Source organism: Suncus etruscus, chromosome 3, assembly GCF_024139225.1.
Source record: "Suncus etruscus isolate mSunEtr1 chromosome 3, mSunEtr1.pri.cur, whole genome shotgun sequence".
NCBI classification, from domain to species: domain Eukaryota; kingdom Metazoa; phylum Chordata; class Mammalia; order Eulipotyphla; family Soricidae; genus Suncus; species Suncus etruscus.
The window spans coordinates 35,304,804-35,332,801 of record NC_064850.1 but is presented as its reverse complement, the minus strand read 5'-3'; the positions used below and the strand labels follow the sequence as shown (position 1 = coordinate 35,332,801).

Below are 27,998 nucleotides of genomic sequence, written 5' to 3'. Positions count from 1 at the left end.
CCATCCCCGCGCGCGCGCGGGGCGAGCAGAGAGCACGGCCGGCCGGGGAGAGGCACCTGTGCTCCTCCATTCTCCAGCCTGTGGCTCAGGTACCTGCGTGCGACCCCCCCAGAATCAGCCTCTGGCTCTCATCAGCTTTTGGGGTGCAGGCCTGGGAACCCGCGTGCAGGGAGGGGTGTCAAGGCAGGGGTGCAGGCGACCAGCTCAGCGCCTTCCCACCGGGATCTGGGACCCAGGGGGCAGAACCCGCAGGTGCAGGGAGAGGGGGGCGGATGTGGGGCGGCTGGGCTAGTGCAGAAGCAAATGTGGGGGGGGGGGGACGTGATAGGGCCTAGAAAGCGCGGGAGCTCGAGTCGAGCTAGCTGGAGAGGGTGCGAGTGCATGGTGGGCGGGACGGGAGAGTTTTGGGGGGCTGAGCGAATGTGGGGCGGGGCAGGTGCTAGGGTGAGTAGATGCGGGGAGGTGGACACGCAGGACCGGGCTTAGTGGCAGAGGTGGGGTGTCCTGAGTGGCTCAGAGGGTGTGGACCCCCAGTGCCTCCAGCTTCCTCTCCCAGCTGTGCCCTGGTTTAGCTGCCGCCCCCTTAGCTGGTCCAAGGCCACCTGGCAATTATGTCCAGGAAAAATAAAAATAAAAGTTGTCAGCCAGTTAACTCTTCATTGGCCGCAGCTGGGTGTCCCTAGCACAGGCACATTCCGTAGGGATTCCTTCCCTTTGTTCCAAAAATGTGCAGGCAGCTGGATATCCCCCAGCTGGATCATAGAAACCCCCAAGGAGGGGAGAGCTGAACCCCTTCCCTGGCTCTGGCCTAGAGAGTTCCCAGGCCTGAATCTATACAGGGTAGTGGAGGGAGGAGACTTTCCAAGCCTCCTTGTTGCCTTTTGTGAAATGGATCTGAGAGTAGTGTTTGCTTCCTGGCGTGCTTAAAAGATTGCCAGCCCCCACCCCCCAACAATAGCACAGTGGGGAGGGTGCTTGCTTTGCAAGCACTTGGGTGTGATCCCTGGCATTCTATATGGTCCCCTGAGCCTACCAGGAATAGTTTTTGAGACAGAGCCAGAAGTAGCCCTGAGCATTGCCAGGTGTGGCCCCAAAACAAACAAAACAAAACAAAAGATGGTGCAAGTCAGGATTTAGGAGCAATTGGACAGCGGGGAGGGCACCGGCCTTGCATGCACTAGGCCTTGAGCAGGGCCAACCTGGTTCCCATCCCAGCATCCCATATGATCTCTGCAGGCTTTCCAGAGTGATACTTGAGTGCAAAGCCAGGAGTAAAGTCCAAGCACTACGGGATGTTTAAAAAAAAACAAAACAAAACAAAACAAAAACAGGGGCTGGAGAGATCGCAGAGCGGTAGGGCAATCGCCTTGCCTTGCATGAGCTGACCCAGGACAGACCTGGGTTCGATCCCAGGCATCCCATGTGGTCCCTGGAACCAGGAGTGATTTCTGAGCACATACCTAGGAGTAAACCCTGAGCGCCACCGGGTGTGGCCCAAAATCCAAATATATATATATATATATATATATATATATATATATATATATATATATATATATATATATATATACCAACCCAAGTTGACAGACTAAATCAATTCATCAGGTGCTCTACTCTTTGGCTCAGACCCATCTCACGAAACTGTTAGGAAATCAAATAACCATGAGAGCACAGCCCACCTCAGTAGGTCTGTCAGTGTTCTGGGAAGGAGGTAGGAGAAAATAAAACTTGTGGAGAGGAGGGCCCGGAGAAATAGCACAGCGGCGTTTGCCTTGCAAGCAGCCGATCCAGGACCAAAGGTGGTTGGTTCGAATCCCGGTGTCCCTTATGGTCCCCCGTGCCTGCCAGGAGCTATTTCTGAGCAGACAGCCAGGAGTAACCCTTGAGCACCGCCGGGTGTGGCCCAAAAACCAAAAAAAAAAAACAAAAAAAAAAACTTGTGGAGAGGAGGCCTGAATAGTGTCCAGTGCTATTAGGTTATTAATGGACAGACTTAAGCATGGGGAGAGGGTGTTTTCCTAGTATGCAGCCCACCTGGGTTCAATCTCTGGCATCCCACATGATCCCCTGAGCCTGCCAGGAGTAAGTTCTGAGCATAGAGCCTGGAGTAACCCCTGAGTGCTGCCAGGTGTGGCCCCAAAACAACAAAAAACAACCACACTTGTTTAGTACAATAGCACAGCACCTAAGGCACTTGCCTTACTTCAAGGCACAGTCTGGGTTCTTCATAAAGTTCTGCAAGCAATGCCAGGAGAGATTTCCGAGCACAGATCCTGGGGTAAACCTTGAACACAGCTAGATGTAGCCCGAACATCAAAAAGAAAGGGAAAAGCAAAAGTGTGTCCAAGAGCTGGAGAATGGGAGTTAGAGAGCCTTGTTGGTTGTTGTTGGGTTTTGCTTCTCTATGACTAAAGGACGGTTGCAACCTGGGGTCTCAGCTCAGATGACCTGGTTGGAAATGGAGGACCCTTTGCCAGGGTGACAGGCTTAGAACCTGCCAATGGGGACTCAGTGGGGATACCCCAGTATGGTTGAGGAAGAGTGGCCTGCTAGCTTACAGTCACCTCATCATGGTTCTTAGGCTACAGGAGCTCCAACCCAAGAGACAGGAAGTAGGCGCTCAAGCCCAGGCAGCCTTGAGCTCCACCATATTCCATTGGTCAGTCACAGAGTCCCCTAGATCCAGGCTGGGGACTCAGACCCTCATGTCCATGAGAAGAGAATGGACCAGTCTGCTGTCACTTGGAATCAACCATGACTAGAAAGACTCCCCTTTTGCCTTTTGGGGGGGTTTCTTTCTGGGTACAGTGATGACAGATGATTTAATCAGGTCCAACAAAGCTTAGAGACAAGATGTGCCCTCAGTGGAGACCAACCAGCAGACACAAATAACCATGTGCAGCCTGTTTGGGCCAGAATCCAGGGCTGAGGCGGGTCTGGGTCTTGTTTTCCCTTAGGGACCTTAAAAGCTTCAGTTCTCAGCACTGCCAAACCCAGGCTTTGCCAGCCAGGGGAGGCCCCTGGGAGAGTCATTTGGATTCAGAAAATGAGCTGGTGACAGGAAGCCCAGAGGGGTGCAGTGGCCTTGTCTGTGGCTCTCTGTTCCCTAGAGAAGTCTGTTTTCCAGAGCATGTCTGCCTGTTGTTTGGAGGGAATAGTGTCCAGTGCTGTTAGGTTATTAATGGACAGACTGGAGCATGGGGAGACTGCATGGAGGCTGGTGGAGGTGCAGGCCCTGTGGTTACTATGGCAACCTTGAAGCTGGTGGCTAAGGGTGGGCGTGGGTATTGGCACCGGAAGGAAGGCCGACCTGCTTGCTAAGACCTCAGACTCTCCAAAGAGAGATGAAAGACTCTCTCTCCTCTGTGACCTGCAATTGTAATGCATTTTCACAAGTGGCAGGGTGCACTCCTTGCCTCTCCAAATCAAAGTCTGCCTTCTTCTGAGGCCTTTAGCATATCCTGACACCTGTCCCAGTTTTATTACCTCTTAATTTCATGGCCAAGAAATGCATTTGAGGGGCCATAAGAGATTGTTTAAAGGGTTGAGTGCATTGAGCAATCCCTGAATGGAGCTGGTGAGATGAGAGAGGGTGGGAGAGAGGGAAAAAAAAGGGAAAAGAAAGAGTGGGAGAGAAGGAGGAGGGGAGGAAGAGAAAACAGAGAGGCCAGAGTTACAGTATAGCAGGTAGGGTACTTGCCTTGCATGCAACCTTCCCAGACTTGATGCCCTTCACATCACCAGGAGTGATCTCTGAGTATAGAGCCAGGAGTAAGCCCTGAGCATGGCCAGGTATGGCCCAAAGCCAAAAATCAGAAAAAGAAAAAAAAAGAAAGGCTTTAGAGAGTCACTGATTCCTTCACACATAGACTATTACTTTCCTTGCTCATTTATTTCGTGCCAAACCACTGTTCTCTGTGGCTAGAGCTTGGCCCTTATCACCTAGAGGGGGGTACTGACCACAGTACCAGGCATTCAGGCATTGACTTGAATTCAGAGCTGGTCCTGGCTGGGCTGTGCATGCAGTCTCAGCCCAATAGTAAGTTTCCCTCAATAACCCTGCAGGAACTCAGGGCTGTGTACCTCAAGGTGCTCAGGGTGTCTGCTGGGCCAGAGCTCATGTCTCCTAGGGGCCCTTTCTCCTTGAATGAACAGACATCAATCCAGCTCCCATATAGATACCAATTTGGTCTGCACAACTGACTCCTGGGCATTGCCAGGTGTGAGGGGCGGGGGAAAGGGAGAGGGAAAGGAAGATGGAGGATAAAAACTACATTTACGATTGCTAGTTTCAACAGCTCCTCCTGAAAACTCTGAGTGGTCAAAAGCTCTGTCTTGGGGTCAGGACTTAGCTCTGCACTTTTCAGCTTGTAACTCTGCATGCATCTAGTGTAATCCGCTTTGCTCTAGACCCACAATCATCTTCACTCCTGGAGCAGAGCTCAGGTTTAAAACCAGGCACAGAGGACCCAGAGGATGGCTCTAGCAACACTGGAGGCTGAATTCATCTACCACACTGCAAGATCCCTCTGAGCACTGCTGCTTTAAAGGCCTGAGCTCCAACTGGTATGTGGCCTCAAAAACCTAACCAAAAAACCCAGCACATAACAAGTGGCTGGAAACAGTTGTGTCCGTCCATGCTGTTCCCACTTCCTTGCTAATTTTGCAGTGCTGGGCACTGGGCACTTGGGACTTTCTCTCTGCTCCTCCTTCCGGCCTTTGTCTTCCCTTCCACCAAGCTGCTTCTGACCTGCTGCAGGCAGCCTCTGGCTCAGCCTCTCAGCTGTAGTCTGCGCCTGGATGGTCAAGGGCAGCCCAGGGAGATGAGTCAGAGAGGCTTCTGTAGCCAGTGAGCCAACGGTAAAGGGCAGACGCTTCCCATGTCAGCCCGGCCTCTCTGGCCACTTTGGTAGAACAGTGGGGGCGCAAAGGTCCTTCCTCCTGGAGGGCCTGCCCCCAGGTCTTCCCACCCAGGGGAGTCAGAGGGTGGACAGGACCCCTGTCTCTCCTGTGAGGCTAGTTCATGTCCGTGGCATCAAGGTTTGTGATTTGAGCTCTCGCAGTCAGGCAGTGGAGACGGGAATTAAGATTCTTGGTCTTGGGGCCGAAGAGATAGCGTTTGCCTTGCATGCAGAAGAACGTGCTTCAAATCCTGGTATCCCATATGGTACCCCTGAGCGCTGCCCGGTGGGACCCCCCCAAAAAAAAACAAAAACAGATTCTTGGTTTTGCCTAGAGATTTCTTTTTTCTTTTCTTTTGGTTTTTGGGTCCCACCCGGCAGCGCTGAGGGGTTACTTCTGGCTCTGTTAGCCTTTAGTAGCCTCCTGACCCTTCCAGGAGATCCTGCTCAGATATGGGTGCGGCTGAAAGGTAGAGAATGTTCCTGGAATGTGTGAGGCCCAAGGTTTGTTCCCAGAAACAAAGAATGTCTCTCCAGAAAACTCTTGGGGCCCTGGCTCTATGTCCAACTGTTTATTCTGGGGTCGGCTGGGTCCCTCATTGCTGTGTCTGGGGCTGCAAATACAAAGACCCAAGTCCTTGCGACTTTCTTGGGAGCCGAGATCCCAACTCTCAACCCCCTCACTCTGCACTGAAGACAGAAGAAAAAAGTGGGGACTGGCATCTTTTCCCACCTCCACTACACATTGATTGATTGGTGGTGTCAGAATCAAATCAGGCTTCCTTCATGCAAGACATTTGCTTTCCTAATGAGCTACACCCCCAGTTCCTTTGTTATTTATTTACTTTTGATTTTTGGTCCATACCCAGCAATGCTCAGGGGGTTACTGCTGGCTCTGCGCTCAGGAATTACTCCTCCTGGTGCTCAGGATACTATATGGAATGCTGAGGATGGAACCTGGGTTGGTTGTTTGCAAGGCAAATGCCCTATCCACTGTACTTTGAGCTGACCCAGCACCTTTATTATTATTATTATTATTATTATTATTATTATTATTATTATTATTATTATTAGATTTTTGGGTCACACCCAGCAGTGCTCAGGGCTTACTTTTGGCTCTACACTCAGAAATCGCTCCTGGCAGGCTCAGGGGACCATATGGGATGCCGGGATTTGAACCACCGATCTTCGGCATGCAAGGCAAACAAATGCCTTACTTCCATCTTATCTCTCTGGCCCTATTTTTAATTATGTTATTGGGGACTAGGAACCATTCCTTGGCCATGGGGCCAAGGCTTAGTGCTTAGGCCTGCAATGAGATACTGTGTAGGTCCAGCAATATGGGTGTACTCAGACCTCACCTAGTGGGGCTTGGGGGTCCCATATGGTGCTGGGGATCAAACTTAGTGCTCTGCATAGATGAAACCTGTGTCCTTACCCCCTGAGCCATCTCTCCAGCATCAAGACTTAGTGGGTTTTTTTTTTGGGGGGTGGGGGTGGAGGGTATGCCCAGTGGTGCTCAGGGCTTTCTTCTGGCTCTGTGCTCAGAGACCATTCCTGGAGGAACTCAAGGGACCTTGCCTGGGATCTTAGCCAGGTCTGCCAAGGCAAGCACCCTCCCTGCTGTACAGTCTCTCCAGCCTGAGGCTTCATTTTATTGTAAACTCATGTTTATCATTCCTGCTAGGTTTGCATCTGGGCTTCTGGGGAGAAAAGTCATGGGGATCTCTAATAACCCAAGGCCATTACTTGTGGATTGCTGGCTCCCTGCTGCTGCTGGTGCTTCTTCCTGTTGCAGGGACCAGCAGACTTAGTCTGGCTTCCGCCCTTACCACAGGCACCTCACTGATGGCTCACCTCAGCTGATGGCTCAGCCCATTTTGTCCTTCCACCCACATTCCCCAAGGCCTAGGGAGTGGGGAGAATGGGGACCCTAGGCCCTCAGAGAGACTGGTCCCTTCCTGGGGAGCTTGAGTCTGCTGCCAGCAGAGGGGGCAGGGCAGTCTAGGGGCATCTTGGGGTCTAGTGGAGGCAGGGAGCCAGACCTGCAGATGTAGACAGTGATAGTGTAAATGGCACATGTATGTATGTGGGTCATCCTTGAGACAGGACCGAAAATGCCTTTTGTGGGGGTGTCCTGGGGATGACTTGGCATACACCTCTGCATCTGCCTTTGTTTCCAGCTATCCTTTCAGTGGTCAGCCCATCTCTGGTCCTCTGTGCCCTTCAGACTGTCTCTAGGGCTTCCTCGTGGAGGAAAGAGCCCCACATCACCCATGAGGCTCTCCTGCATGTGTCTTCCTGGCTGGAAGGGTGCATGGTTTTGCATGCAGCTGACCCAGGTTCAATTCCTGACATTCCATATTCCATATGCTTGGGATACCCCTCCAAAAACAAACAAACAAACAAACAAAGCCAGATCAACAGAGGGAGAAGGTTAAACCCAGGCAGCCAGTGTTGATGGATCTCTGTGGGCCCCGGATTCCTCTCTATGAGAGGAGGGCGGCTGGGAAACCTGCAGGTCTGTTGGAGGTGATGTGATGAGACACAGAGTGGAGATCCCACCAGACCCAAGTCACCAGACATGCCATGCCCTGGGCCAGGCTATTTCAGAACAAATATGCTTGTCTCATGGCATGGCCCTGAGCAGCACGGTACCTGATACCATCTCCCTGCTGGGCTGAACAGGATCCAGGCTATCTCCAGCCACTTCCAGCCCTTGGAAGCATCCAGAGTTTTGTTTTCTTGCTGTGAGGGGAACACTTCCTGGTGCTGAGGAAAGGAGGCATGTAAGTTCTGGGGATTGAACTTGGGGCTTCATTGGCTTCAGCTCTAGTAGGTAGGACCCCCAGAGAGAGTTGAAAAGCAATGGTGCTGCCACCCCACCCCCAGAGAGTTTCATTTCACCATGGGAGCAGGGAGGATAGAGAGATAGCACAGGGGATAGAGTGTTTGCTGTCTTGCTGATAGTCGACCCCAGTTAAATTCCCAGCATTCCACATGGTCCTCTAAGCCCACCATAAATGCAGAGCCAGGAGTAATCAACCCCTGAGCACCACTGGGTGTGGCCATTAAAACAAATAAAATAAAAGGAAGAACCCAAAAAGTCGCATTTCATGAGTTTCATTGGACTGTGGGCATTGTTTGTTTGTTTTGCTTTTTGGGCCACACCCGGTGACACTCAGGGGTTACTCCTGGCTATGCCCTCAGAAATCACTCCTGGCTTAGGGGACCATAATGGATGCCAGGGGATGGGTGGATCGAACCGCTGTCTGTTCTAGGTCAGCGTGTGGAAGGCAAATGCTCTACTGCTTGCGCCACTGCTCTGGCCATACTGTGTTATTTTTTTAAGTTCCTAAGCCTTTTCTTTTTGGCCACACCTGGTGATGATCAGGAATTACTCTGGGGGCTCAGGGACCATATTGGGTGCCCAGGATTGAACTCAGGTTGGTCATATGCAAGGCAAACACTTGACCTACTAAACTACCTCTTTGGCCAGCTCCTAGGTCTTTTTTATTTTCTTATGTTCTGGGGCCACACCCCACTATGTTCAGGGATTACTCCTGGCTCTGCTCTGCACTTAGATGTCAGAGATCAAACCTAGGTTGACCGCCTGCAAGGCAAATACCCTCCCCGCTGTGCTATCGTTGGGGCCCTTCTGGTTCTTTTCTTTTTGGATTTTGGGCCGCACCAGGCAGTGCTCAGAGATTATTCCTGGCTCTGGACTCAGGAATCACTCTTGGCAGACTTGGGGAATTGAACCCAGGTTGGCCACGTGCAAAGCAAGAGCCCTCCCTACTGTGCAATTGCTCTGGTCTCCTGGGGTCTTATTTTTTATTTATTTATTTATTTATTTATTTATTTATTTATTTATTTATTTATTTAGATTTTGGGTCACACCCGGCGGCACTCAGGGGTTACTCCTGGCTCTGCGCTCAGAAATCGTTCCTGGCAGGCTCAAGGGGACCATATAGGATGCCGGGATTCCAACCACTGTAGGTCCTGGGTCAGCCACTTGCAAGGCAAACTTCCTACCGCTGTGCTATCTCTCTGGCCTCATCTGGGTCTTTTTTTAAAGGTGTAACACACTGACCTAGATGATGGTGACAAAGGGCTGCAGTACCCGTGTGTGTGTGTGTGTGTGTGTGTGTGTGTGTGTGAGAGAGAGAGAGAGAGAGAGAGAGAGGAGAGAGAGGAGGAGAGAGAGAGAGTGAGAGAGAGAGAGGAGAGAGGAGAGAGAGAGAGAGAGAGAGAGAGAGAGAGAGAGAGAGAGAGAGAGAGAGGAGAGAGAGATGGGAGTCAGCATCCCCAGTTATTTCAAGTGTCCCAGATTCTAACCTTCACGAGTGGCTCAAAAGGGAGCTAGCTGCCTTTTCTGGGTGCTCAGAGGTGACTGGGTGGGTTGGTGTTGGTGGGTGGGACCACCCCTCCCCTCCTCCAGCTCCGCCCGCCACCCCGCCCCAGCCCCCAGAGTCTCCGCTCCCCGGCAGTCCAGAGACCCAGCCCTCTCCCTGGGCTGCTGGTGCGTGTAACCTGGCGTCCGCCCATCCCGACCCGGACCCCGAGCGCGCTTCCGGGCCCGATCCGGGCAGCCTCCCTGCTGCAGGGACCATCCCAGACACAGCTGGGGAGGCGCCGGGCCGGAACCGGCTGGAGGGGGGCGTGATCTCTCTCGGCGGCGGGACGTCCAGGTGGGCCCCATCGCCTCGGCTCCTCCCCAAGAACCCGAATTCCTCCCCTCTGAGCCGCCTTCCACTGAGGAGTTCCCCGGGCCGCCTGCTCCTCCCCGCCTGGCGGCTCTTTCCTGGGGGTCCAGCGGGGCCAAGCAATCGGGGGCCCAGTGAGACTGATTGCAAACCCCAGTGGGCGGCCGCAGGAATCCATGTCATCACCCATGATCCGCGTGGAGAAAACGGGCGGAAAGGCAGCCAGGCGCCCGGCGAGCTGGAAGGTAAGCGTGGCTGCGGGCAAGTTAGTTTGAGAGGGGTGTGTGTGTGTGTGTGTGTGTGTGTGTGTGTGTGTGTGTGTGTGTGTGTGTGTGTGTGTGTGTGTGTGTGTTGTCTATCTTGTGTGTGTGGTGTCTTTCTTGTGTGTGTGTTTGTGTGTGTGTGTGTGTGTGTGTGGTGTCTCCCTACTGAGCTCTGTGTGTGTATGATGTCTCGTGTGTATGTGTGTGTGTGTGTGGTGTGGTCTCCCTTCTGTGTGTACGTGTGTGTGTTGTCTTTCTACTGGTAAAATCATCGGGTTTGTTTCAGGTTTGTGTGTGTGTGTGTGTGTGTGGTGTCTATCTTGTGTGTGTGTGGTGTCTCTTCCCTTCTGTGTTTGTATGGTCTTGTGTGTTTGTGTGTGTGTGTGTGGTGTCTCCCTACTGAGCTGTGTGTGTATGATGTCTCGTGTGTGTGTGTGTGTGTGTGTGTGTTGTGTCCCCATGTCCCCTACCGGAGACACTGTGCTTCTTTCTTGTTGTGAGTGTTCAAACCCTTATAGGCAGCCTCTGGTGCTGGACGTCTGGTTTGGGGGTTCAGATCCAGGTTTACTCCGCATGATGGATTCACCCAGATTTGCTTCTCTGGGCTTTGGGTTCTGTGAAATGACCCCGAGATACATCCGAGCCCAAAGGTGACCGAATTCCAAAGTGGTTTCTGGGCTGCTGAGGCGAGATGCTCCCTCCAGCCCGTCTCTTTGTGATTGTGGCTGGAGTGGAGCTGTTTGGCACAAAGACAGGGATGACATAAAGAAAAAGCAACGGGTTTTTCCTTCTTCACCCAGTATAGCCTCCAACCTCTAGAGCTGTTGAGCATGTGTGTTTGTGTCGGTGGGTGGGTGGGTGTGTGGGAGAGTGGGATTAAGGAAATGAAACGGGAGGTTTGACCAGCTGCAGGGGAAGGGAAGCTGGAGTTGGGCACTCCCCCCCCCCCCCCACTCCAGCTCTGTGATTTCCCCAGCGGCTCCCAGGACGGTGAGTAATCGTCTATGTGCTGTGGAAAAGGGGTTGACAGCTCACTGCATCCCTCAGGGCACCTCGGTCTCTTTGGGAGAATTGGCGGCCCCCAAGGGATGACAGCCAGACACCCTTCCTTCCTCTCCTTTGGGGCTGCATTTCTCATCTTCTCTGTGGCTCTGGAGACTCCCTGGACTGAAGATTGGCATTCAGAGACTGGGCTGATTTGTGAAGTTCCTGTTTTGGTTTTGGGGGCCCTGTAGGAAGGGGTTGTTGTTGACTGAGCTAATAGGAGCACTGTTTGAGACTGGGACTAACATGTGGCCTGGCAAGGTCTGGAGGTGCTGAGTGCAGAGTTGGGGCACTGGTGGGCCTGAACCCCAAGCCTGACCTCTGCAACTGAGTCCTGTTGGTGCTTTGTTCCCTCTGGGCCTGAGTGTTTTATCTGTAAAGTAGGTGCTGGAAAAAATGATTCTGGGTATAGATGGAAGAGGTGCTGGGCTTGAGGAGAGCTCTCAGTAGATGAGGCTTGGTCAAATGTCCCTCCATACATGGGAAGAGTGATAGAACCCTTCCACATCCACCACATGTTTCCAATTTTTAATCTGGGGGATCGGATCATACCCAAAGATGCATAAGGGCTGCTCCCAGCTTAGTGCTCAGGGACCATGTGGTGCTAACTCTCCTGGAACGCAGTCCTATACTCAGCCCATTGAACTCTCTCTGGCCCTGTGTCCTGTCACTTTAAAGAAGCAAAAGTCTGATAGGGACCAGGGAGAAAAGGGACACTCAGCAAAATTCAGCTTCCATTTGGGGGTACAACCTGTCTGGGGGTGCTATAATGAAGCCTGGGGAAGAAAACATACCCTTAAGCTGAGTCTCAGTCAGCTCAAACCAATGCTGAAGGGAGAGTGAGTGCATGTGTCCTTCCCACTTTTCCTCCTGGTAATGATATCATAGTAACGGAGCCAATATCTAGCCTCAGATATCCCCACCAGGCACCACCTGCATTTACATATCTGTGTTACATCCCTCCTCATTTGTGCTTACATACCCACATACCCTCCATCCATCTATCCAGTCACCCATCTATTTACTCTCCCACCTCCTGTCCACCTCCCCACCCTCCATGACACCCCTCATCCTCCATTGTTCCTAACCAAAATCTACCCATCCACCCATTTTTTCACCCATCCTCTACCAACCTGCTCACCCTTCACCTTTCTATCCACTCACCTTCCCAGCTACCCATCATCTATTAACCCACCCACTCACCCTCCTTCATTTACCATGAATCCATCCACCTTTCCATTTATCCATTCATCTGTCCTTCCACTCACCCCTCCATCTATCTTTCCTTCCATTCATCTCCATTCATCCATCCCACCATCTGCTATCCCTCATCCACTCATCAATCTCTTTATCTACCCACCCACCCACCCATCCATCCATTCATCCATTCCTTTCTTCCCTTCCACCCTCCTTCCCTTCTATCTACTTCCCATCCATCTATTTACTCTTCCGCTCACCTATTCATCTACCTTCAGTCCATCTACCCTTTATCCTCCTTCTATCACTGACCCATCCATCCGCATGTTCACTTACTCACCTATCTCCCATTACAGTCACATCCATTCTTTTTTCTCACATACCTTCCTACCCACCACTCCACTTCTCCATGTACTGAAGAAGGGTAGAGAGGTACAGCTCAGTGTGAGGTCCCGGCACCTCCAAATTCCCCCCAAAAGGAACCTTATTTCAGCTTCCCTCCTGACCCTGTCTGCTCTCCTTCTAAAGAGCTGTCAGTTTCTACGGTCTTGTTTCTTTGCTGACCATGCAGGGTCCAGATCTAACCCCTGTCATGCTGAGTTGCTTTTAATTCCCCAATCCTCTCTCATTTAGACAATTGCTACGTGACTTATCTCCCTAGGCAGAAAGGGACCTCAGCTCTGCAGCGTTTCTTTTTTTCTTTTAAAAATATTTATTGATTGATTGATTGGTTTTGGGGCCAGGCCTAGCTGCTCTCAGGGGTTACTCCTGGCTCTGTGCTCAGAAATAGCCCCTGACAGGCTGGGGGACCATATGGGATGCCAGGAATCGAATCCCTTCTGGGTCGGCAAGGCCAATGCCCTATCACTCTGCTATCTCTCCAGCCCTGCAGCAGTCTTTCTGACTTCTTTGCATACTTGCTGTTGGACTTTTGAGAGCATCAGTTACCCCTGTGAACTCTTGTGCTCTGGAGCGGGAGTTGGTGTCTCAATCTCTCCCCTGCCCACGAGAGGGTCTGGTGTTTCAAGAGGGGCTAGTGTCATGCTCTATCCCCTGTCCATGAGGCCAGCTGCAACCTGAATTATCTTGGAACCTGGCATTGGCTCAGAGCCTTCCCTAGGAAGGAAACTCAGTGAATCTTTGTCATATGAGTGAATGAGCAAGCGAAGTGGTGCTGAGTGGCTAAAGGAAAGGACGGTGGCGGAGACATGGAAGAATCTGGAGCAGAAGGGGTGAAGAGGATGGCTTGGTGCGGGGTGGGGTTTGGGTGTGGTCCATGAAGGGACAGACACTGTGTGTTTCTGTGGGCAGTGTGGCCAGTCTGCCTCCTACACAGTATGGCCTGTGGATGAATTTAGAAATATTCAAATGCGGGGCCGGGCGGTGGCGCTGGAGGTAAGGTGCCTGCCTTACCTGCGCTAGCCTAGGAGACGGACCGCGGTTCGATCCCCCGGCGTCCCATATGGTCCCCCAAGCCAGGAGCAACTTCTGAGCGCATAGCCAGGAGTAACCCCTGAGCGTTACCGGGTGTGGCCCAAAAACCAAAAAAAAAAAAAAAAAAAAAAGAAATATTCAAATGCCTCTTGGCAGAATAACGGTTTCCACACCTCAGCTTTGAGGGTGTTAAGGTAGAGGCAGAAAATGCATCTAGGAGCTGTGGCACTGGTTCTTGACAGGAACTCTTCTTTCTCTCTCTCTCTTTATTTATTTATTTTGGTTTTTGGTTTTTGGGTTACACCTGGCAGCACTCAGGGGTTACTCCTGGATCTATGCTCAGAAATCGCTCCTGGCAGGCTCAAGGGACCATATGGGATACAAGGATTCGAACCACCGTCCTTCTGCATGCAAGGCAAACACCTTACCTTCATGCTATCTCTCCGTCCCCTTGACAGGAATTTTTTTTTTTTGGTTTTTGGGCCACACCCAGCAGTGCTCAGGGGTTACTCCTGGCTGTCTGCTCAGAAATAGCTCCTGGCAGGCACGGGGGACCATATGGAACACCGGGATTCGAACCAACCACCTTTGGTCCTGGATCGGCTGCTTGCAAGGCAAACGCTGCTGGGCTATCTCTCCGGGCCCAGGAATTCTTTTATTGTTTTGTTTTGGGTCACATCTGGCAGTGTTTAGGAGCTACTCCTGGCTCTGTGCTCATGGTTTCACACTTGGCAGTGCCCAGGGGACCATTTGTGCCAGGGATTAAATCTGGGATTTCATTTTGTAAACTACATGCTCCAGGTCCTTCACGCTTCTCTGTTCAGGGAGGAAACCTCCATCGCCCCAATCTGGGGCGCTGGCGAGGGGTCAAAGGGCTGGCAAGCATGCTTTGCAAGCCTGAGTTCAATCCTTGATACCTAATGGTCCCCCTAATGCAGCTGGAAGTGGCTCCGAACACTGCTGGATGTGATGCACCTCGCCAAATGAAATAAATTAAATTTAAAAGTAGGGTACTGATGAGAGAGCTGGAGAGGAGGAAATGGAAATAGGAACTATTTTGGAGTTTAAAAGGGTAACATGGGACTAGAGAGATAGTACAGTGGATAGATAAGGAGCTTGTCCTGGCACATGGCCAGCCTGGGTTCAATTTCTGGCAGCCCATATGGTCTTCCGAATCTGCCAGGAGTGATTCCTGATCACAGAGCCAGGGGTAGCCCCTGAGTACTGCTGAGTGTAGCCTAAAAACAAACAAACAAAAACAGTAGCAGTACGGGAGCTGGAGAGATAATACAGCAGGCACGGTGTTTGCCTGGCATGCAGCCAACCTGGGTTCAATCCCTAGCATTGTTCCCCTGAGCACCACCAGGAGTGATTTCTGCAGAGCCAGGAGTAAACCTCGAATGCTGCTGGGTGTAGCCCCTCTATAAAAAAGGTACCATGGGGATCCAGAGGGGATTAGGCACTTGTCTTATATACAGCTGACCCCAGCTTCATCCTGGGCACAGCATCTGATCCTTCAGCGCCGCCAAGAGTGATCTATGAGCACAGAGCCAAGATTAAGCCCTGAGCACAAAGCGAAGGGGTGATGGATGATTAACTGCATGCTGTGGGTAAGACGAGGAGATACAAAAGACAGTCAGACAGTGAGGGAGGGACCACGGAGCCACCCAACCCAGAAGAGATCAGGGAGAAGGTAGTGGAAGAGGGGGTTCTTATGAACCAAGGTAGGTTATGGCCAGGACCCCTGAGGTTCTCAGGACTGAGCCCACCTGCAGAAAACCCAGCATCGAGTGTGCGAGAGTAAGGAGCTACGGGAGGGAGGGAGGGACCTTTGCATCTCGCTTATCTCTGAGCTGCCTGTGTCTAGCCTGGGACCTGGGAACTTGACAGATGTATACACAATGGTTCCTAGTGAGTGACTGGCCTGTGCAGAAAGCCATGCCACGTGCCTGAGCTTAGTGTCTTGATCCTGGACAGGGGGAGAATAACTATCGGGCTGTTGTGAAGGCCCTTTTGAAGGAGCATATCTGATGTGTTCTATGGGATATAGAGTTTGCAGCAAGGGCCAGAGAGATTGCTCAATGAGCTGAGCATGCAGGGACTTCACTCTGGATCCTGAGTCACATGGTTTACCTGAGCACTGCCAGGAGCCACCCCAAGCACCAAGTAAGCAGTAGCCTCTGAGCACCACTAGGTATGGCCCCCAAACAAACAAACAATGCCCCCATATCTTTTTTTTTTTTTTTTTTTTTTTGGGGCCACACCCGGCGGTGCTCAGGGGTTACTCCTGGCTGTCTGCTCAGAAATAGCTCCTGGTAGGCACGGGGGACCATATGGAACACCGAGATTCGAACCTACTACCTTTGGTCCTGGATCGGCTGCTTGCAAGGCAAACGCTGCTGTGCTATCTCGCCAGGTCCATATCTTGCAAATAAAAACAGTAAATCCTGGCACCGACGGTCACTGTTTCAGGAGACCTGAGCCTTGCTGTCCCAGGGCAGCTGCCTCTTTCTGCTTGTGCACAGTTAGCTGTCTATTCTGAAGCCTGGGCACTCATGAGCACACCTGTTCAGACATAGAACCTTCTAGACCTTTGAGTGCCTGGCAACTGAAAGTAAAGGGCAGAGCTCACAGCTAGGGAGCTTGCTGACCCATTGAGTCAGAAACTCTGGTGTTCTCAGCTTTAGCAAATCCAGCAGGTTGGGGCCAGAGAGATAGCACAGTGGTAGGGCATTTGCCTTGCAATCATCCAATCCCGGACGGACCCTGGTTCGATTCCCGGCATCCCATGTGGTTCCCTGAGCCTGCCAGGAGCGATTTCTGAGTGCAGAGCCAGGAGTAATCCCTGAGCACTGCTAGGTGTGACCCAATGCCCCCAAAATAAGCAAACATCACAGGTTATCCTCACACATATTGGGCCAAGAACTACAGCAGCAAAGACCCCACTTTGAGCTTCAAGACCACAGATGAGGCTGAGTTTTATGAAACTTCAACAAATGCTTCGTCCTGGTCCTGCAGGCTGCAAGCTTTCTGACTCAGTTGCCAAGATTCTGGCTGACATGGGCCCAAGGAAGAGGAAGCTCTGGGCTGAGCCCGGACACCCCCCCCCCCACCTCCCCACCCCTCTCTACTCTCACATTCGTAAACAACAGGCTCCAGGGCTGGTGACTCTTCGAGATTCCAGAGACGTGACCAGACGTGTTTGCGCTGTGGCTTTACCAATCTGTTTTGCCGGCCCGTGGGGGCCTGTGCTAGAGGTTGGACTTCACTATCTTGGGGGTGGATGGAGCTGGACTGGGGAGAAAGTGGGGTCACTAGGCAGCCACTCCGGGAACATTTTGGAGGCCTCAGCAACTGTCCGCTTCTCTGTTAGCCAAGTTAGTCCCTCAGAGCCCATAAATGTGGGCTAGCAGTGGAGGGACCAAATTGCTGGTGAAGGGAAGGGTTTTGAATGCAGATTGCGACTCACAGACTGCACTGCAGGCAGGTTGTGGGGTCACAGTCCCCACTTTCCCCTTCTCCCCTTTCTTTCTCCACCAGAACGCAGAAGCTGAGACAAAAACAAAACCCCACCCCAAACCACTTGTGCTTAGCTTGTGGGAATGTAACTTGGTGTCGCTGCCACCATGAATGATAGTTCCTCAAAATCTAAAAATAGTCCCTCCAAGTGTGATCCAGTAATTCCATGGCAGGGTGCATACCCAGGAGGAAGAATAGGGTCCCTAACAGACCCTTGTCTGATCCTTCTTTATGATAAAGGGTAGGAATGATGCCAAGGTCCTTTGACGAAAGGAAAGAGAGCATGTAGATACTAGAATACTGAAGAATATTATGAACACAGTAATATTGGAACATCTTTTTGTTGTGTTCTTCAGGTTTGTTTCTTTTTGTTTTGAGTTCACACCTGGTAACGCTCAGGGCTTACTTCTGGCCCTGCACACAGGAGTCACTCCTGGTGGGTTCAGGAGACCATATGGGATGCAAGGGATCAAACCCTGTAGACTATGTACAAGTCAAGAGCCTATCCACTGTACTATTGTTCCGGTTCTTTCTTTCTTTCTTTCTTTCTTTCTTTCTTTCTTTCTTTCTCTCTTTCTCTCTTTCTGTCTTTGTCTCTTTCTCTCTTTCTTTCTTTCTTTCTTTCTTTCTTTCTTTCTTTTCTTTCTTTCTTTCTTTCTTTCTTCTCTTTCTTTCTTTCTCTCTTTCTTCTTTCTTCTCTCTTTCTCTCTTTCTCTCTTTCTCTCTTTCTCTCTTTCTCTCTTTCTCTCTTTCTCTCTTTCTCTCTTTCTCTCTTTCTCTCTTTCTCTCTTTCTCTCTTTCTCTCTTTCTCTCTTTCTCTCTTTCTCTCTCTCTCTCTCTCTCTCTCCCTCCCTCCCTCCCTCCCTCCCTCCCTCCCTTTCTCTTTCCTTCCTTCCTTCTTTTCTTCCTCCCTCCACCCCTCCCTTCCTCCCTTCCTCCCTCCCTCCCTTCCTCCCTCCCTCCCTCCCTCTCTCTCTCCCTTCCTCCCTTCCTTTCCTTCCCTTTCCCATCCTTTCCTTTTTCCTTTCCCATCCTTTCCTTTCCCCTTTCCTTTCCTTTCCCCTTTCCTTTCCTTTCCCCTTTCCTTTCCTTTCCTTTCCTTTCCTTTCCTTTCCTTTCCTTTCCTTTCCTTTCCTTTCCTTTCCTTTCCTTTCCTTTCCTTTCCTTTCCTTCCCCCCCCCCCTTTTTTTGAGCCACACCCGGTGATGCTCAGGGGTTACTCCTGACTATCTGCTCAGAAATCGCTCTAGGCTTGGGGCACCATATGGGACACCAGGGGATCGAACCGCAGTCCGTCCTACGTTAGCATGTGCAAGGCAAATGCCCTACTGCTTGTGCCACTGCTCCAGCCCCTGTTTGTTTTCTGATCACACTCTTGTGGCACTTGGGAGAACCCTGCAGTGCTGGGAATCAAATCTGAGGGGGTCTCAAATGCATTTGCATGGGTTGGAGTGATTCTACAGTGCGTAAGACATTCACCTTGGAGATGGACAACCCAAATTTGATCCCCAGCATCCCATATAGTCCCTTAAGCCTGGCAAAAATAATTCCTGATTGCAGAGCTAGGAGTAAGCCCAAGTGTAGCCAGGTGTGGCCCCAAACAAACAAAAAAGCATGTGCTCCATTCCTTTGAGCCATCTCCTGGGGCCCGTACCATTCATTCAGTCTTTTTTGTTTTGTTTTGTTTTGTTTTGTTTTGTTTTAGGGCCACCACCTGGTGGTGCTCAGGGGTTACTCCTGGCTGTCTGCTCAGAAATAGCTCCCTGCAGGCAGGGACACCGGGATTCGAACCAACCACCTTTGGTCCTGGATCGGCTGCTTGCAAGGCATACGCTGCTGTGCTATCTCTCCGGGCCCCATTCATTCAGAGAAAGGCAGTTCTGACCCAGGCTTCACACAGAACAGCCTTGAATTTGTTGTTAAGTAACACCAATCAGTCCATCAAAAATAGGCTAAATATGGGATGGGAGGGATATGTCTCCTGAGCCTACCAGAAATAATCTCTGAGTGCAGAGCCAGTAGTAAGCCTCCAAAACGAAATAAAAATACCCCAAACAGGGGCTGGAGTGGTGGCACAGCAGTAGGGTGTTTGCCTTGTAAGCAGCTGACCTAGGACGGACCACAGTTCGATCCCCCAGCATCCCATATGGTCCTCCAAGCCAGGACTGATTTCTGAGCACATAGCCAGGAGTAACCCCTGAGTGTCTCTGGGTGTGGCAAAAAAATACCCCCAAAGAGTTCAAATATTATCCGGTTCCATTCAAGTGATATCCTCACATTCCCAGCATCACCAAATCAAGAGCTCGTGTGGAAAGGAGGTGGAAAGAGGATGTGGAGGGCAAGGAGGTGGAAAGAGGATGTGGAGGGCAGTTAGGAGTCAGTGGAGGATTGTGTGGCAGCTAGAAGTTTCTTTATGTCCCAGAAACATGGTTCAGAGATAACAAAAGATTTTTTAAACAGGGCTGATTGCAAATTTATTTTATTTTTGTTGTTTTTGTTTTGAGAGTTTAGGCAATATGATTATGGTAGTATCTTTGAATTTTTTTTTCTTTTTTTGGTTTTGGTTTTTGGGTCATACCCGGCAACACTCAGGAGTTCCTCCTGGCTCTACGCTCAGAAATTGCTCCTAGCAGGCTCGGGGGACCATATGGGATACTGGGATTCAAATCACCATCCTTCTGCATGTAGGGCAAATTCCTTACCTCCATGCTATCCCTCCTGCCCCCTTTAATTTTTTTTTGTTTTTTAGTTTTTGGGTCACTGTTGCAGAAAAACCCTTGATGGGGGGCTGGCTGATGGAGGGATGGAGGATGAGGTCTTTCTCCTTCAGCTCGGACTATGCGTCTGCTACTCTATTCAGCAGGTGGTTCTGAGGTGAATGCGGCGGGTATAAAGCTAACAGGCAGTCAGGCTTCTGAAGATAACATATGTTCCTGGCAGTGCGGTGCTTAGGGGACCATGCAGTGCTGGCATTCAAACTAGGAGCAGCTACATGCCCGCCAAGTGCCTTCTAGCCCTGCTCTCTCTCTCCACTTCTTTGGGAGAAATCTCCGTGTTTTCCATAGAGACCAAGAGATTCAGAGGATCATGTTTATGTTAGTTAGCACTGTGTTTTTTATTTTGGTTTTTGGGTCACACCCAGCAATGCTCAGGGCTTCCTCTTGGCTCTATGCTCAGAAATCGCCCCTGGCAGGCACAGGGAACCATATGGGATGCCGGAATTTGAACCACCGTCCTTCTGCATGAAAGGCAAATGCCTTACCTTCATGCTATCTCTTGCCTCTTGTTATTTTGGGGGGGGGGGTAGGGGAACCATACCTGGCTGTGCTCAGGGTTACTGCTGGCTCTGCACTCAGAAATTATTCAAACCTGGATCACCCGTATTCAAGGCAAATGCCCTATTGCTGTCCTATCTCTCTGACCCTATATACCAATTGTCTTAACGGTGTGTATGTATGTATGTATATATAAATTTGGGTCACACCTGACGGTGCTCAGGAGTTAGTCCTGGCTCTGTGCTCAGAAATCGCTTCTGGCAGGCTTGGGGGGGACCATATGGGATGTCTAGATTTGAACTGGGATCCGTCCTGTGTTGGCTGAGTACAAGGCAAATGCCTTACCATTGTGCTATTGCTTTGGCCCCTTTAACTGTAGTTTTAAACAGGAGAAATGATTCCTGCCTCATCATCACTGACCCCAGAAATGAGCTCTGGGGAGAACCTAGAGGTGAACATGAAGAGGGGTCAGTCCTCCAAGGGGACCTGAGAAGCTGGGGGAATCTTGGGTGGGGACTGGACATCACAGGGAGCAGGGGTTGGAGACTGGATTCTTTTTTTTGTTTTTTGTTTTTGTTTTTGGGCCACACCCGGCAGTGCTCAGGGGTTACTCCTGGCTGCCTGCTCAGAAATAGCTCCTGGCAGGCACGGGGGACCATATGGGACACCAGGATTCGAACCAACCACCTTTGGTCCTGGATCGGCTGCTTGCAAGGCAAACGCCACTGTGCTATCTCTCCAGGCCCTGGAGACTGGATTTTTATTTTATTTTATTTTATTTTATTTTTGGTTTTTGGGTCACACCTGGTGATGCTCAGGGGTTACTCCTGGCTCTGCGCTCAGAAATCGCTCCTGGCTTGGGGGACCACCTGGGATACGGGGTTTGAACCATGGTCTGTTCTAGGTTAGCACATGCAAGACAAATGCCATACCACTTGCGCCACTGCTCTGACTCCTATTTTAATTATTTATTTATTGCTTTTGGGCCACTCCTGGCTATGCACTCAGAAATTGATCCTGGCTTGGGGGACCATATGGGATGCCGGGAATTGAACTGCCTGCGGTCCGTCCTAGGTTAGCACATGCAAGGCAAACGCCCTACTGCTTGTGCCACTGCTCTGGCCCCTACCTTCGAGTGCTTTTTAGTGCTTTCTTGCTTGAGCTGGCTTTGGACAAGTCAAATCCCCTTTGAGTCCCTGTTTCTCCCCTATAACATGGGAAGTGACATTCCCACATGCCTCCACGGAGGTTAGTCTGTGAGATACCGTCTGGAGTATGTTGTGACTCGCTGCCCTTTCTGGCTCTGCTGGAGAGGACAGATGGTCAGTCGGGGCCAGGAAATGAATAAAAAAAGCATCAGATGCTGACAAGGCTCTGGGTTGGAGGCCAAGCAGACCGGAGAAAGAGATGTTTTAAATGGGGGTGGCCACATATCCAACCAAAATAAAAGCAAAAGCAACCAGTGCTGGTGTAGATGGGGGGGGGGAGGGAGCCTCACCTACTAATGGTGGAAGTGTTGACTGGGTCAACTGCTTTGGAAAACAATATGGAGATTCTTCAGAAAATTGCAACCAATAGCACAGTGGGTAGGGCATTTGCCTTTTACACGCCTGACCTAGGCTCAATTCCCAGCATCCCATATGGTCTCCTGAGCCTGCCAGGAATGATTTCTGAGTGTAGAGCCAGGAGTAATTCCTGAGTGCTACCTGGTGTGGCCCCAATACAAAACAAAATAAAAACCTAGGAATTGGGTTTTCAAAGGATCCAGCCATTTATTTTCTTGGTATCTACCTCAAGAGCTCAAAATTACATTCAGATGGGCTGCAGTGATGGTACAGCAAGTAGGGTGTTTGCCTTTTAAGCGACTGACCCAGGTTTGATTCCCAGAATCCTATATAGTCCCCTGAGCCTGCCAGGAATGATTTTTTTTTTTTTGGTTTTTCGGGCCACACCCATTTGATGCTCAGGGGTTACTCCTGGCTAAGCGCTCAGAAATTGCCCCTGGCTTGGGGGGACCATATGGGACGCCGGGGGATCGAACCCGGTCCTGATCCTTGGCTAGTGCTTGCAAGGCAGACACCTTACCTCTAGCGCCACCTCGCCGACCCCCAAGAATGATTTCTGAGTGCAGAATCAGGAGTATTTTCTGAGTACTGCTGGGTGTGGCCCTGTGCTCAAAAATCACCCCTGGCAGGCTTGGGAGACCATATCGGATGCTGGAGAGATTGAACCTGGGTCCTGCTTGAAAGGCAAACACCCTACCACTGTGCTATCATCCCCACCGCAGATATTTGCACTTCTTTGTTCATTGCTGCACTAGTCACAATAGCCTAAATCTGGAAACAGCCCAATTTTCAAGAACAGACGTGTGGATAAAAGGACAGTGGCACAGCTACACAATGGAAGATGAAAAATGAGATCATGCCATTTGCAACTATGTGGTTGGAACAGGCAGGGATCATGCTGAAAGCCAGAGGGAGGGACAGACATAGAGAGCACTGAATCCTAACTAGACCTAACCACTAGACCACCAGGGAACTTAGGGACAGACCTAGAATGAAGGCTTATGTGGGCGATAAAGAAGCAAAGCAGGCAGGGGAGGGGCCGGGAAGGTGGCGCTAGAGGTAAGGTGTCTGCCAAGGACGGACCGCGGTTTGATCCCCCGGTGTCCCATATGGTCCCCCAAGCCAGGGGCGATTTCTGAGTGCATAGCCAGGAGTAACCCCTGAGCGTCAAAAGGGTGTGGCCCAAAAACAAACAAACAAAAAAATCAGCTCAAAGCAGGTAGGGGTTGGAGAGATGGTACAGCCAACAGTTGGGGCACCTGCCTTACACACAACTCCACAACTAATCTAGGTTGAATCCCTGGCACCCTGTATGGTTCCCTCAGCCCCACCAGGAGTCATCCTTGAGCACAGAGTCAGGCGTAAGCCCTGAGCACTGCTGTGTGTGTGTGTGTGTGTGTGTGTGTGTGTGTGTCTGTGTGCGCGCGCGCACACGCGCGCGCGTGTGCTAGACTTGTGTTCAAGCACTGTAGGCCTGGCACTTATATATATTTTTGTTTGTTCGTTTGTTTGGTTTTTGGGTCATACCTGGCAGTGCTCAGGGGCTACTCCTGGCTCTACACTCAGAAATCGCCCCCGGCAGGCACAGGGGACCATGTGGGATGCCGGGATTCGAACCACTCTGACTCCATGGCACTTATTTTTAATAGTACTGTAAATCGGGGCCGGAGAGATAGCATGGAGGAAAGGTGTTTGCCTTGCATGCAGAAGGATGGTGGTTTGAATCCCGGCATCCCATATGGTACCCCAAGCCTGCCAGGAGCAACTTATGAATATAGAGCCAGGAGTAGCCCCTGAGTGCTGCTGGGTATGACCCAAAAACAAAAAAAAAAAAAAAAAGAAAAACAGTACTGTAAATTATAGTGCCTAAATTTTTAAAAAGTTTAAATAAAAATAAACTAATACAAGACTGGAGCGATAGGCACAGCATGGGCCTTGCACATGGTCAACCCTGGTTCAATTTTTGACATCCCAATGGCCCCCCCTAAGCCTGCCAGGAGTAATTTCTTAGTGCAAAGCCAGGAGTAAGCCTCGAGTGCTGCTGGGTGTAGTGCAAAAACAAACAGATGAACAACACCTAAGCCTTTCTCTGAAGCAAAAGTGCTTTCTTGCTTCCTTCTGGGAGGCCTGGGAGCTCTTGGCCTTTCTCATCTTCTTCGCCATGGGGAGGAGCCTTCTCCACCTCCCATAGCTCTTTCTTCTGTGTCTCTTCTGCCCTATGTGTTCATTTTTCCTGAACCTCTGCAGGGAAAACTGATTGGCTCAGGGTTTGACAGAGAGAAAACAAAGAAATATACTATATAGATAAGAAAAAAAAAAGCAGTCAGTCAGTATTGGTACAGTGGGAAGGGCATTTGCCTTGCATGTGGCTGACCTGGGTTTGATTCCTGGCATGTGGCCCCCAAGTATCCCAGGAATGACCCCTGAGCATAGAGCCAGGAGTAATCTCTGAGCATCACTGGATGTGGCCCAAAGACCCCACAAAATAAAAAAAAATTAGGCTAGGGGTTGGAAAGATAGCATGGAGGTAGGGTGTTTGCCTTGCATGCAGAAGGACAGTGTGGTTCAAATCCCGGCATCCCATATGGTCCTCCGAGCCTGCCAGGAGTGATTTCTGAGCGTAGAGCCAGGAGTAATTACCCCTGAGCTCTGTTGGGTGTGACCCAAAAACAAAAACAAAAATGGCTAAAATCATAGATAACAAGAGGAAAGAGAAAAGCAGGGTGTCCATTAGGCTTTAGTGGAAGGGAAGTTGGAAGTTGAATTTTGGCAGAAAGGGAGGCAGTCCTGGGGCTGGAGTGGGTGCATGGGAAGGGCTAGAACTCTAGGTGAGGCAGCAGCACACATTGTGGCGTAGATAGTATGGCTGTGGGCCAGGTGGAAAGAGCTGGGGCCACAATAGGTTGGTTCTTGTAGTTTCTGTAGGAGTTTGGTTTTAGTGTAGGGGTGAGGAGAAACCATGTGACTTTAGGCAGGAACAATACTGTGACTGCTGCTGAGCAGATGATGGCCAAAGACAGCAGTGGGGTGTGGGGTCTGAGATGTGGGAAGCCAGGGGTGTCCTGGTTCACACCAGGAGAGTTCTCAAGAGTCAAGGCTTGAATCAGCTGCACAGCTCTGTTCTCTGATGTTTTTGTAAGATGAAAAACAGATGTCGAGCTGGAGCAATAGCACCAGAGGGAGGATATTTGCCTTGCACAAGGCTGACCTGGGTTTGATCCCCGGCATCCCATATCGTCCCCTGAGCCTGGTAGGAGTATTTTTTGAGCACAGAGCCAGGAGTAACCCTTGAGCACTGCTGGGTATGGCCCCAAAACAACAAATAGAAAAGCAGGCATCTACCTCGGAGGGGCTATCATCAGGATGCTTACAGGGACCTGCTCTTTTTGTCCTTTTATTTGGCTATACCTGTGGGTGTGTCCTCTGAATAGTGTGGCCTCCACTGGGGCGGGGCCTCAGAGTCCACCAACATGGTTCAGGAGCAGGCAGGGGAGATGTCTGAGGTGCATGGATGGCCACAGGTGACACCAGCAGCTACAATGGGAGTCAGAATTAGTCCCCAGCTTTAAGGCAGCTGGGGCAGGGTTTGAGGGTCACATCTGCAATGTTTGGGCGCTACTCTTGGCTCTCTGCTTGGAAGTACTTCCCTATGGTGTTGGCAGTGGGGAGTAGGCAGTGGTGAAGATGGAGAGCATTGAGTACTGGGGGATCCAAATCCAGATGCAAGGCGGCCTGGAACAATAGCACAGTAGATAGGGTGTTTGCCTTGCACAAGGCCAATCCAGATTTGATCTCTGGATTCGACCCCCAGCATCCCATGTGGTCCTCCAAGCCCACCAGGAGTAATTTTTGAATGCAGAGCCAGGAGTAACCCTCGAGCTCTGCTGGGTGTGGCCCCAAGACAAAAACCGAAAACAAACAGATGCAAGGCCAGTGTCTTCACACCTGTACCATATCTCTGATCTTATTTCTCCAAGCGGGATTGGCAAAGTAAAGCTCTTTGGTTGGCCTGTCCACGGAGGGGCAAGGGTAAGGGTAGGTGAGGCCCGAGAGATAGTATAGTGAGGAAGGTGTTTGCCTTACTTGAGGCTGACCCAGCACTGCATAGGATTCCCTGAGCACCACCAGGAGTAATCCCTGATCACTGAGGGCTATGGCCCAACCTCTGAGAGGGAAGAGAGGGAAGAACGGGGGGGGGTCAGGAAGAACTGGGCCATGGCTCAGTGCCTCCGTGCAAGCCCCATTCAGATACTCACTGAACCACTGCACCTAAGTGAGGTGACTTCCAGAGTTGGGGTGCAGCAACTCTGTGGGATTTCATCATGCTCAATCTTGTTTGCCTTTGACTTTCAGGGGCGCCCCCAGCACCAGTCAGGCCTCACCTCAGGACGGCTCTGAGCAAGATGACCTTGGTGGAGACCCTGGGCCAGGACCTGAGGCCTTAGGGAGTGGGGGGCGGTGTGTACAGCAAGCCCCCCATCCCCGCAGCGGCATTATGGGTAACACCAGCACCGACAACATCTCTCTGCTCAACTGCAGCATCGACCACGCCATCCACCAGACGCTGGCGCCCGTGGTCTATGTGGCTGTGCTGCTGGTGGGCTTCCCGGCCAACTGCCTGGCGCTCTACTTCGGCTACCTGCAGATCAAGGCGCGCAACGAGCTGGGTGTATACCTGTGCAACCTCACGCTGGCCGATCTGTGCTACATCTGCTCACTGCCCTTCTGGCTGCAGTATGTGCTGCAGCATGACAACTGGTCCTACAGTGAGCTGTCGTGCCAGCTGTGCGGCATCCTGCTCTACGAGAACATCTACATCAGCGTGGCCTTCCTCTGCTGCATCTCCATCGACCGTTATCTGGCCGTGGCGCATCCCTTTCGCTTCCACCAGGTGCGCACGCTCAAGGCCGCCTTGGCCATCAGCGTGGCCATCTGGGCCAAGGAGCTGCTGGTGAGCATGTATTTCCTGCAGTACCCCGAGGTGGTGGAGGAGCACCACAGCCACCACCGCCTGTGCTTCGAGCACTACCCGCTGCTGCCCTGGCAGCGCGCCTTCAACTACTACCGCTTCCTCGTGGGCTTCCTCTTCCCACTGGGCCTGCTGGCCGCTGCCTACCAGGGCATCCTGCGGGCCGTGCGTCGCAGCCACGGCACACAGCAGAGCCGCAAGGCCCAGATCCAGCGGCTGGTGCTCAGCACCGTGGTCATCTTCCTGGTCTGCTTCCTGCCCTATCACGTGCTGCTGCTCGTCCGCAGCATCTGGGAATGGGGCTGTGACTTTGCACGCCGCGTCTTCAACGCTTACCACTTCGCCCTGCTGCTCACCAGCCTCAACTGCGTGGCCGACCCGGTGCTCTATTGCTTTGTCAGTGAGACCACACACCGTGACCTGGCGCGCCTCCGTGGGGCCTGCAGGGCGCTGCTACCCTGTGCCCGGACCCCCCGGACCCGGGAAGCCTACCCGCTGGGCACTCCCGACGTCTCCGGCCGAAGCGAGGAACCTGAACTCTTGGCTAAGGTCCCCTTGGCCTTCCAGACCCCGAACTCGGCCACAGCAGGAGCAGCAGCTGCTGCGGGAATGGCTTAGCCCGGGTCAGTGGGCATGAAGCGAACCACACTGCGGTGTGGACTGAACGTGGCCAAGCGTTGGCCCTCTTTCTGCTGGGTGGCAGCAGGATTTTCACCCACCAGATGCCCACTGGGGCTGTTGGCAGGTGGAGTGGGGTGATGGGCTCCCACAGATTCTGGGTGCTGCAGGAAGATAGTAACAAATCACATGCAGGTTTTTAAGGGGACTAAAAGAGGGGAGCAATGTGAGGGCCCAGAAAGGAGGCTAGGTAGGTATCAGAGAACCCCTGTGTTAATGCACCCCGTTTATCCAAGCTGCTGAGGCTAGACCCAGCCGGGCCACAGTGAGGAGGAAAAGAGGTGGGGTTGGGAGGTGGAGGGAAAGTTGGAGACATTTGTGTATACATGTCCTCCCTCCCTCTACACACACACACACACACACACACACACACACACACACACACACACACAGTCATGGAGGTAGAGTAAAATTTTGGGTATTCCCAATTTCATCGGGGGAGGAGAG

The 27,998-nt window shown here is 51.5% G+C and overlaps 1 protein-coding gene across 2 annotated transcripts; it reads left to right on the top strand.

The window, feature by feature from the left end:
• The first annotated feature begins 27 nt into the window (after positions 1–27).
• On the top strand, positions 28–27,840 carry GPR68 (G protein-coupled receptor 68). 2 transcript variants are annotated; one of them, XM_049769871.1, is made up of 2 exons: positions 28–89; positions 26,258–27,840. In XM_049769871.1, the coding sequence occupies exon 2, from the start codon at positions 26,400–26,402 to the stop codon at positions 27,489–27,491; it is 1,092 nt and encodes a 363-aa protein (XP_049625828.1). In that variant the 5' UTR covers positions 28–89; positions 26,258–26,399; the 3' UTR covers positions 27,492–27,840. The 2 variants fall into 2 exon arrangements, with proteins under 2 accessions (XP_049625828.1, XP_049625827.1); XM_049769870.1 differs by lacking the exon at positions 28–89 and adding an exon at positions 9,821–9,852.
• The last annotated feature ends 158 nt before the right edge of the window (positions 27,841–27,998 follow it).

Coding starts and splice junctions, on each gene's coding strand:
- GPR68 (XM_049769871.1), top strand. CDS start 26,400: ATGGGTAACACCAGCACCGACAACATCTCTCTGCTCAACTGCAGCATC.